The 11,630-nt window shown below is 37.3% G+C and overlaps 1 protein-coding gene across 1 annotated transcript in view; it reads left to right on the forward strand.

Moving 5' to 3' along the window:
* The window catches only part of LOC307160265 (putative G-protein coupled receptor 149), a 79,457-nt gene extending 68,348 nt beyond the window's left edge, over positions 1 to 11,109 (forward strand). Inside the window, exon 4 of the mRNA XM_079874224.1 lies at positions 7,898 to 11,109. Coding sequence (XP_079730350.1) covers positions 7,898 to 8,494 — 597 coding nt within the window. The 3' untranslated portion in view covers positions 8,495 to 11,109. The remainder of the gene's footprint in view (positions 1 to 7,897) is intronic.
* Positions 11,110 to 11,630: the final 521 nt, after the last annotated feature.

Genomic DNA, 11,630 nt, shown 5'->3' on the forward strand with positions numbered 1-11,630 from the left:
TTTATGTCTACACTCGAGTTCTTTGGGGTCTCTAGAGACCCCAGACAATAACATTTAATTTTGTAACAAGATAATAGTTTTTTTTTTTACAAATGTAATTTTATTCTGTTTGTTAATGTTTTTACTCAACATTTGTGCAGTTTTTGGAGAATTTATGATATTTTTTAAATTTCTATAAATAAATAAATAAATAAATATTTAAATAGCCTTTTTACAAAAAAACAGCATTTGATGTTAAATTCACTTTATAAAAGACCCAGATTTCTAACTTTCATTCATGGGGATAACATGGATGATTTTAAATGGTTTAATGTAACATTTATGCCCATTTTTTGGAAAATGCAGTTTTAAAATAAAAAATAATAATTTTAACCACTAGATGGCTATAGAGCTCCAGTATATACTATTTGCTATTAGACTACCTGAAAGATATCTTTTCACAAGTTGGATTCAGTTGGATTCATATCTAAATATTATAAAATCACAATTATAACAAAAATAAAATATTTTTGTCAAAGTTTAGCATTTTTTGTACCAAAAAACCCCCCAGTTTTTCAATAATGTTACATTATGATTAGAATCAAACCTGAACAAAATGTTACAAAGAGAAATGTTGGAGTCTTAAGATTTTATCATTTATTTCAATCATTTATTTTTAATCTAATTCTAGATTCTAGACACACTCAATTGTGTGTGTGTGTGTGTGTGTGTGTGTGTGTGTGTGTGTGTGTGTGTGTGTGTGTCTGAGAGATAAAGAGAGAGAGAGTGTGTGAGTACACATTGTCGATGTGCCAGTGTCACCACACCACTTTATATTTGTAGTGGTTCCGTTTTATTTGACACATTATAGCCTTACAAATGTTCCTGTGTTGTGTGTGTGTGTGTGTGTGTGTGTGTGTGTGTGTGTGTGTGTGTGTGTGTGTGTGTGTGTGTGTGTGTGTGTGTGTGTGTGTTTACATTTTCAATGTGTCAGTATCACCAATTTATTTTTGTGGTGGTACTGCATTTTGGATGATTTTATTTGACACATTATAGCCTTACAAATGTTCCTGTGTGTGTGTGTGTGTGTGTGTGTGTGTGTGTCTGTGTGTGTGTGTGCACATTTTTCAATGTGTCAGTGTCACCAATTTAGTTTTGTGGTGGTACTGCATTTTGGATGATTTTATTTGACACATTATAGCCTTACAAATGTTCCTGTGTGTGTGTGTGTGTGTGTGTGTGTGTGTGTGTGTGTGTGTGTGTGTGTGTGTGTGTGTGTGTGTGCGTGTGTGTGTGCATTTTTCAATGTGTCAGTGTCACCAATTTATTTTTGTGGTGGTACTGCATTTTGGATGATTTTATTTGACAAATTATAGCCTTACAAATGTTCCTGTGTGTGTGTGTGTGTGTGTCTGTGTGTGTGTGTGCGTGTGTGTGTGTGTGTGTGTGTGTGTGTGTGTGTGTGTGTGCACATTTTTCAATGTGTCAGTGTCACCAATTTAGTTTTGTGGTGGTACTGCATTTTGGATGATTTTATTTGACAAATTATAGCCTTACAAATGTTCCTCTGTGTGTGTGTGTGTGTGTGTGTGTGTGTGTGTGTGTGTGTGTGTGTGTGTGTGTGTGTGTGTGCACATTTTTCAATGTGTCAGTGTCACCAATTTATTTTTGTGGTGGTACTGCATTTTGGATGATTTTATTTTACAAATGATAAGAGAACAGTTTTTATAGTCTCAAAAATGTATTCCTCTATATGTGTGTGTGTGTGTGTGTGTGTGTGTGTGTGTGTGTGTGTGTGTGTGTGTGTGCGCTTGTTGTGAGCAAAATAATTCAGCATTGTGGATGCTTTTTGAATTGGTGGAAGTGTGCCACTTTATTTCTGTCATTTCTGTCGATGTGTTCTGTGTTGTTTCTGATTTTGATGATGAATTTTGTCTATTTTGATTGCGGGGTCTCCAGAGACCCCGAGGACCTCGAGTGTCACAAATTTTGTCACGCTAACATAAAAACAGATATCATTCCACTTTATTTTTTTTTTTGTAGATCTAGAAAGTGTTAAGAGCCGTAGAAGGTTTCATACCATTTGGACAAAGGGAACATTTTTTTTAATTTGAGCAAAAGTCATTTGCGGGTCAAAAAGACCCCGCGGACCATCAGAGGGTTAAAGCATGTAACAGGATCAAGACCGTAAAAGGGACTTTGTATGCAAACAGAGAATCAGAAACCAAATGCATAATTGTGCACAAGTTTTATTAACTAAATCACACACATGACTAAACTAAACAAAACAAACAAACAAACATACATACATTCATCCATACATACATGCATAGGTCAAGTGGTGAGTGTTATGGAACCAGAAACAGGAAATAGAACTATGGAGCAAGATCTATTTTAGTATGAAACGAACCATCAGCTTATTTCATAGCACCTCATTAAATACTTGCATGGTCAGTTGCAAATCGTGGACAATTCTTGAAGTGGTTGAAAAATGAGTCCGTTGGTGGGTCCGTGAGGGTCAAAAGTCATGGTGCAAGTTGCAGAGAGCCATCTTGTGGTTCCGAAGCTGTTGTGGGTCGGAGCTTGCATGGTGGCTTCGAGCACATGGCTGTGGTGAGTCGAAGCCTGCTGTCCTGGCCTACTGAGTGCACGCTGGCTGGTGCGGCCTCCTGAAGTGCCAGGAAGGCCAGGAGTTGATCGTTGCCAATTCAATGATGGTAAAGTTGCAGTTTTTCTGGATTGAAGAAAAGGCCGTCTATCTCCCTCTGGGGAGCGTGAAAGCATGGCAGGCAGTGCTCTGGCCTGCTGGATCCAGGGCCATGGGCCCCAGTGGTGGGGGAGGGGCCCCCAACGCGAGGAGTACAGTGGAGGCCAGCAGCACAAAAACAAAAAAGTGGGCTGATCTAGTGAAAAGGCCTTTTTAAAGCTTGACAAAGGACAGCCCTATGCAGGCTGGTTCACCCAATGAGAAGGGTAGAATTTCTGGCGGGAGTTTCCTCTGTCACCAGGATTTACAAGCCTTTGTCTTAAGAGTGCTCCTTCGGGCTGGCATGCTGAATTGGTGTTTGATGACACAACTACGAAAGATTCTTGTAATACTAATATGTTGCACAGCTATTGGCATATCATGTACACAATCATTTCGATCTTCAGAGTACCAATTTATCGAGACCAAACATGGTATAAGTGTGTTACATTGACCGTTGGTCCTGTAATAACTACATAGTGTCAAAGAGATCATAGTATCAACAGAATTATTAAAAGACAAAACACATAACAGTAACTCATTCTCAAAATGTTCTGGAATGCATGTTAATTTTCATGTTAGTCAATTCATCAATAAATGAATGCAGGAGAGTCTGTTTAGCAGATTGTTTCTGTCTTTCCATGGTCTTTCTCTTGCATTTGGCCACATTCTTTAACACCCATAAAACCTTATCTGATCGTAAAAACTCTCTGTGTTCCCTGTAACAAGACACCGTCCTGCCAGTGTGTTAGCCTCATTTGGGATGTTAGTTTTTGGTGAAGGTTTCACAGTGAGTTTGCTGGATTATTCATTAAATAAATGAATAATTTGTGTGTGTCCGATTGGTATAGACGCTACAATGACTTTGGGTCTTGGTGTTGTGTGTAAAATAAATGATATGCAAAAAGGATCGGCGCAATAAGCATAAGCTTCAGCCGACACCTTTTTCGGTCGATCAACTTTTTTTCCTTTTTAAATATTGTTTACATTGTAATTTAGTGTTTGTTTCTATGTTTGCTTGTAAATTGTTTTTCTTTCTTTTTTCTTTTGAAGTTGACCGAAATAAACTTTAACTAACTAACTAACTAATTACACGAGGAAGTTTTTTGTCCAATAATTAGAATCTCTGTTTTTTTCAGAATTTAGAAGTAGGAAATTACGAGTCATCCAATTTTTTATATCAGCTATGCATTCCGTTAATTTTGTGAATTGGTAAGTTTCGTTAGGTTTTGAAGAAATATACAGCTGAGTATCGTCGGCATAACAGTGAAAGCTAATTCCATGTTTCCTAATGATATCTCCTAATGGTAGCATGTACAGAGTCAACAGCAACGGTCCTAGTACTGAGCCTTGTGGTACGCCATACTGAACTTGTGATCGATGAGACATCTCTTCATTTACTGCTACAAACTGATAACGGTCAGATAAGTATGATTTAAACCATGCTAGTGCAATTCCACTAATGCCAACATCGTTTTCTAGTCTATTTAAAAGAATGTTGTGGTCAATGGTGTCAAATGCAGCACTAAGATCAAGTAACACTAATAGAGAGATACAACCACGATCGGATGATAAGAGCAAACAATTTGTGACTCTAACGAGAGCTGTCTCGGTACTATGGTACGGTCTAAATCCAGACTGAAAATCCTCACAGATATAATTTCTTTCAAGAAAGGAACACAGTTGTGAGGATACTGCTTTTTCTAATATCTTTGACAGAAAAGGTAGATTCGAGATCGGCCTGTAATTGACTAATTCTGTAGGATCAAGTTGCGTTTTTTTAACAAGCGGTTTAATCATAGCCAGCTTAAAGGTTTTTGGTACGTATCCTAGAGACAAAGACGAATTAATGATATTAAGAAGAGGATCTATGACCTATGGGAGCATCTCTTTCAGTAGCTTAGTCGGAATAGGGTCTAACATACATGTTGTCGATTTAGATGAATTAACGAGTTTGCAAAATTCTTCCTCTCCTATAGCAATAAATGAATCAAATTTTTCCTCAGGGAGACTAAAATGCTCTGCCTGATGCGATACTGTAGTAGACGGTTGCATAGTTATAATTTTGTCCCTGATATTATCAATCTTATAAGTGAAGAAGTTCATGAAGTCATTAGTGTTGTGCTGCTTGGAAACTTCTGGGCTTGAAGCTTTCTTTTTCATTAGTTTAGCCACCGTTTCAAATAAATACCTATGATTATGTTTATTTTCTTCTAATAGGGTTGACAAATAAGCAGATCTAGCAGCTTTTAAAACCATTTTCTTTAATCTTCTTTAAGCGCAATGGAGCAACTGTGTCTAAAGTGCTGGAAAAGAGAGAGTTAAAAGTTTCTGTCGCAATATCTAGTTCTTCTAAGCTATCTGGGATGCTGAGATGATGAAACTGATTAGGAAGATTATTGATAAAGCAATCTTTAGTGGCAGAAGTGATTGGTCTAACATATTTATAACACGGAGTCGGCTTTGCAGCCTTGGCTAAATGTAATTTACACGAGACTAGATAATGATCTGAGATGTCATCGCTCTGCTGCAGAATTTCAACGGCATCAACCTTTATATGGGATAATATTAGATCTAGAGCAGGGAACAGCAACTGGCGGCCCGCGGGCCAAAACTGGCCCGCCAGCAATATTTTCTGGCCCGCCGGATTATTTTGGAAGTCCTAGGCTAAATGCTGCACAAAACTCTTCCACTACTTGAGAAAAGCCGTAGTCGCGCGGCGATTTCACCGATGCATACTGTGTGAAACGCTCATAGGGAATCATGCTGCGCGGGATTACATTTGAAAGTATAACTGCGTTCACACCGGATGCGAATAGCGCGTCAAATTCGCGCCTGCCGCGTCTAGTTATACGCTTGACCACTTTGTGTCCATTCACGTGTCAAAAGACGGTAGCGGTCAGAACTCTTGTGTACTTTGGACGGAGCGGTTGGTCTGACTGACAATAGCCCACTCCCGACATCTTTTGACAGCGTATCCGTACTTAATTCTGACCACCTGTACACCTAGCTCTGAGGAGCTGTTTGGTACTGAAACCATTGTCAGTCAACAACATTCTTTTTTTGCAAGGATGTTTGAAATAGTTTGGCAGAAAATAGCCTACTTCATTTGTCAGTAGGGCAATATGATTTTCGTTTATGTTGCTTAGAAATTTGAGTGATCTTTGTCCTATTTAATTTATGTTATTTATATTTCATAAATTTTTTCTGTGGCATTTTTTCTTTCTCTGCTGACAGTAGCCTACAATGTTAAAATAGCCTAATATTTATATTGACACGAACACAATTTTTGTATAGCATTTATAATTATTATAGGCTACTTAATCTCCTTCTTTCCGTTAGAGACATTTGAATGTGAGATTCTGGAAACGAGATCTAAATTTTGTGGACCCGTCAGGTCGGGAAATAAAGCGGGTGAACACCGAGTGTATTTTAAGCGGTTGTCATGTAGTAGAATGATGGTCTGTATCTTTAAGATGTGAGTGTACTAGTATGCATGCGGGGACCGGATGTAGAAAGGAGTTCACGTTGAGAAGCAGAAAAGTAAAGACGCCATTTGGAAAGTTATCAAGCTTGTGACTGATTTAATTCGGCAGAGTATATGAGAGATATCTGATTACACAAGAAAGCAGATATATAACAGCGGTTGCTGAATAGAACCTTGTGGGAGCGGGACGGGAAAAAAAACAGTCCCGCGCAGACCTCCTTGAAACCTTAGGTGTGTATGTGTGTGTCCCGAATAAATAATAATAAAAAAAAAGGATTAAGTTCAAAAGTCGGACTGTAAGGGAATGAGGCATGATTGCTATTCACACCTTTATTAAAATGTCTGTAATCTGTTACCACAATAGTACTTGATCTGTTTAAAATGATTTCCTTGATATAAGGTGTTAAATTAAAAATGAAAAATCAAAATTAAAATTTGTCTAATCCAGTAATACATTTTTTTTATTTTTGATCTGAGCACAAAATCAGAAAACCCGTCGTTATTCTTTTTTTTTTTTTTTTCATTTTAGTTCAAGAAATAAATAGCCTAATGGAAAAACAAGTCGTTTTCCCGTAGCGTAAGCTAAACTTACGCAACACTCGTTCCCTCTCTAGAGAGAACCGAGGTTACGTTAGTAACCGAGTGTCGTTTTAACCAGGACACGCGTCTTTGCGTCGCCTATAAATGACATTATACCCGCGTTACCCTCGATTTCCGGTTTTATTTTGTAGAAACCATGGAAACACCAAAGACGCTTTAATATATAATGTGTTTTATTAGACAGGTGAGCAACTGATTGGATACATTAATCGACAGAAAACTAATCATTGTTATACAGCTCATCACAGTTAGTCTTTTTGTTTAAATCTCGTTTTCTTGATTTACCGCGAATATCTGTATAACTAATGTAGATCTAGCTCACTGCAGTGTGCAACAAGTGTCTCATATAGTAGCCGCCGAGCAAACACACAGGGTAGCATTATAACAACTTTCAACACACTCAAATTTATCTAATATGATAAAACAGAGCTGTGTCCAGATACGCATGACCAGAAGAAGTGGAAGTGGCGTCTGCGGCATAATAAAAGATTATCTGCTCTCGAGCTGTGTGTCGTGCTTGTCTCTCATTAGCAATTGCTCCAGTGACCTCGTTCCGCTCCAATGGCTTTCGTAATGTTAATAAATCTTTAACACATTACCGGTCATCCATGAATATGATTTCTGCCCGAGTCCCATCGTATTCTCCACCGGCTGTAGAGGTGAGGACAACAACAGGCCTGAGAGGACAGGCCTGAATTTGTGTTGTGTTTTGTTTTATTTTATTGTGACAGCAGTCGTCCGTGAGGGGCGGCTGTCTTTTACTTTCGTTTTGTATTTATGTTATTTTTATCATTAAAATGGTTGAATGTTCGCCGGTTCCCACCTCCTTCTTCCCATAACATCTGAACTGCGTTACAGTGTGCCTTTAACTTGTACTACTCAAATTTAAGTTTTCAGTTGATTTTCTTCATCAGTAATTAAATGGAGGACCTTATCACTGTAACTATTTCAATATTTTAATTATTTTACATTTTAAAGCAACCTTTAAACTTAAGTTTCCTTTTTTTTTTTTTTTTTTTTTTGCATTTCACATTGTTTGACTTGAGTTGACAGCATGTCTATTTGTCTTTTTTATTTCTAAACAGAGATCCACGGCTGGGTTGGCCATTCCATTATGTGCCTTCCAGGGCACCGTTTCCCTCCATGCCCCCACGGGTAAAACACTGTCCCTCTCTACCTATGAAGTCAGCAGCGATGGCCTAAAGATCTCCTCCAACAATGCGAAGAAAGTTGAGGTGTACCGTTCCAAATCGGTGGGTCATGAACCTAGTGCAGAAAAGCCCAACTCCAGCACTGGGGGTGGAGGAGTTGGAGACACAAATGTAAAAATCCACCTGGAAGTTCTGGAGATCTGCAACAATGAAGAGGCCATGGACAGCGTCTCTATTGTCTCCAATATAAGCCAGTCATCCACACATGCGCGCTCGCCTTCGCTACGCTACTCTCGTCGTGAGAATCGCTTTGTGTCATGTGACCTTGGCGAAACAGCCTCATACTCCTTGTTGATCCCCACGAGTAACCCGGACATGGACAACATCAACATCAACATCCACATTCCGGATACGGTAGAAGCGCACAGACAGAACAGCCGGAGACAGCACCAGGAGGCTGGAGGTTACCAGGAAGAGATACAGCTGCTCAATGAAGCCTATAGGAGGCAGGCAGGTGATCAGGGGAACTGACATAACCAGATATACCAGGCGATGCCAATGGGCTGAGAAGTCCCAGGTATAAATGTATAGAATGTTTGGATGAAAGATTGTGACAAAAGCTCATAGTGTTGCAAGTTCAGGGTAGATTGAAGCACCCAGACCTAAAAATCTGATTACCATCTAAGCACAACTAGAGTAGCAGCTTGATCAGAGGTTGCAATGTGAAAATCCAGTTCAAGGAACCACAAGAGAGGCATTCATCTGCCAAGCTGTTTTTAGTAAGCAATTGTGGGATAAAAAATAGGATGGAAGCATGATGAGATATGGTAAATGCTTTTACAAATTCAAGGTTAGCATGCCACACGAATAGCTGGAGGTTTGGAAAGGGGAGTGATTTATATGCCAAAGTGCAACTAAAATGTGCTCAGAGGTGCAGAAAATCTCAAGATGAGACAGAGGTTTTTTTTTTTTTTTTCACAATTTCAGTGAGGATAGATCAGGGGGTTCCGGCGGTCATGGTGACTCTTGGATGATTTGAAGTGGGGCTACCATGGTATGAATGAAGCACTGGAGAATAAGGCTGAAGTCCTTGAGTGGTTGAAAGTGATGTGAAATAAAGGTTATTGGGTACAAAGAATGAGGAAAAAGAAGAATTAATGATTTTAAAAAATTACAACCTTCACTTGTGCATCTAAATCCTCCAAAAGTGGGCTCTATTCACTTTCATTTGAAGAGCTTCACAGTAACCTTGATTATTTTTTTTTCTTTATTTATTTTTTTAAAGGAAAACTAGGAAAGTGTGGAAATTAATTAATTAATATTATGCCAAAAATGCTGTCAAAAAAGCTTGATTTACATTAAGCCAGCAATATACCTTTAGTTGCAATCTTAGTATGAGTGAATATGTAAATGCTGCTAGCTATATGTATGCTTGCTTCTTTGTATGTGGGTATTTGTACATCTTTGTTGTAGTACTAAAGCCCTTTTTTCAGCAGTATATACTAAAGACTGTTGAAAAAACAAGAGAGAGATTCTGTCAATGGAACATTCCACAAACATAGATGTGAGTGTGATGCATGGGCCTATTTTATGTGTTAATGTGTGTGCAAGTGTGCTCATTTTTGAGCCACTTAGGAATCCTTTCCCCCATTTTCAGTGCACTGCATTTGCAATCAGAAATGTGACCCTGGCCACTTGCTTTTGCATTTAATACTGGCATAAATTCAGCTCTGAAATGGAACATTCATGGATGATTTAATAGATCCCAGTAAAATGCAGTAATGATTATGCTGTTTTTCATTTGAGCTCTGCCATATCAGTGTGTTGAACAACTATTTAAAAATGTGAAAATTAAATACAATGGCCATTCATGGAGGCTTGTGTAGCTCTAATAATTATTTAGAATTTACTGTAGACATTATTTCTTATTATTTTCAAATGTTAAATCAATGTGTTTTTAAATATACGTATTGTATGTTCAGAATAGTAGATTATTTGTCTTAGCCTTGTGTTGTCAAACAACCAAATAGCTGAGGCTTAATGCTACAAAATATTTTCATCTATCCAGTGTTCTCATTAAAGATTTATTCACAGAAAATAGCCTAATTTAAGAGGGTAAATGGGTTAATTCCCATTTGTATGCCACAGCTCTTCAATGAACTGACTCCCATGGTCTCTATAAATTATCAACATCTGCAAATGAGACAGAAATTCCAATGTCTGGATACTTAATGATGTTTTTGAGATAGGAAATGTCTCTTGCAAATTATAACTTGCATTTTATGTAACGGCAAAAACAGCTCGATATCTAAAGCCTTTAATTAATGTATTTTAGCAAATTTTAGCAAATACATGTCTGTGTTACGTAACGTGGTAGTGGAAATAGCACGAAGACAAAGGGATGATGATGATGATGATAATAGTCTTTAATGACTAAACTCAGGAACCAGAAGAAAACCACACTTAACATTAACGAGAACGGACGAAGACTGCGGGAGAGAGCAAACAAAGGAACTTAATTAGATAATGAACAGGACACAGGTAAAATAAATGACTAATCAAACAGATTGGGGAAAACTAGGTCACAGGAAACACGACACAGAGCATACATGTAACCGTCTGGGGGAAGGTGTTTATTAATGAAATATGATTAAACCTGAGAAAAAATGTGTCATGTTGCCTAAGTGTTCATTTAATATCCTCATATTAGATGAAAAAAAAAATGCTCTACTGTTTACTATTTGCTCTATGTAGGCGAGACTTGGGCCAGTTGTCACAGTCGATATCCCAGTAATTTAAAAGGCTTTCCATTTTGAAAAAGAGGTGCACTTAATTGTATTAAATGTGCACTTGTAATGTACTTAAAATCTTAAAAGTATTTTTTTTAAAACTGCACTTGCAGATAATATAGCATTAACAAAAATAAAATGCCACTTAAGTGTACAAATTTAAAGGTATAGTTCACCCAAAAATGAAAATTGTGTCATAATTTACTTACCCTCAAGTTGTTCCAAACCTGTATGAGTTCACAAACAAAACAAAACAACTTGAATTGCTCTATTTGTAAGAGAGGCATGTTGCATTGTCTTGAACTGTTCCATGTTGTGTGTGTGTTTTGTGGTTTTGTGAGTAGAGTATAGAGAAAATGACCCATAGTTTGAGAAATTGTGTGTAAGCAAACTGTAAAAAAAACAAACAAACAAAAGAAACTGTAATATAAATTAGCTATAATAAAAGCTTTAATACATTTACATTTAATTGCAATTAAATACCTGAAGTGCCTGAAAACATTACATTCTGTTAAGTATATTCCCTTAAAGTTTACTTTTTTAATAGCATGCTAAAGTGTACTTCTTTTTCACCATAGGGTAAATTTAACAGCACATTTTTCTTTTCTTAGAACTGTCTTAATTAGAATATTTTTTGTGAATATTTGTTATTAAAACTATGTTTTTAATAATCTGGGTAAACAAGTGAAGAAAAAAATACATAAAAAAATAAACCAACTTTGAGTAACATTTATAAAATGTGTGACATCTGGCCCTGCCCCCATTTAATCTACTTATTTCTACATTCAGAATCCTTGGATGGATTTCCCTGAAAGACTCTTTTACAAGTACCTTTATTATCCAAAGAACTCTCTAAATCTTTCAGAAATATATTAAAT

This window comes from Squalius cephalus (assembly GCF_949319135.1).
Source record: "Squalius cephalus genome assembly, chromosome: 6".
Lineage (NCBI taxonomy): Eukaryota > Metazoa > Chordata > Actinopteri > Cypriniformes > Leuciscidae > Squalius > Squalius cephalus.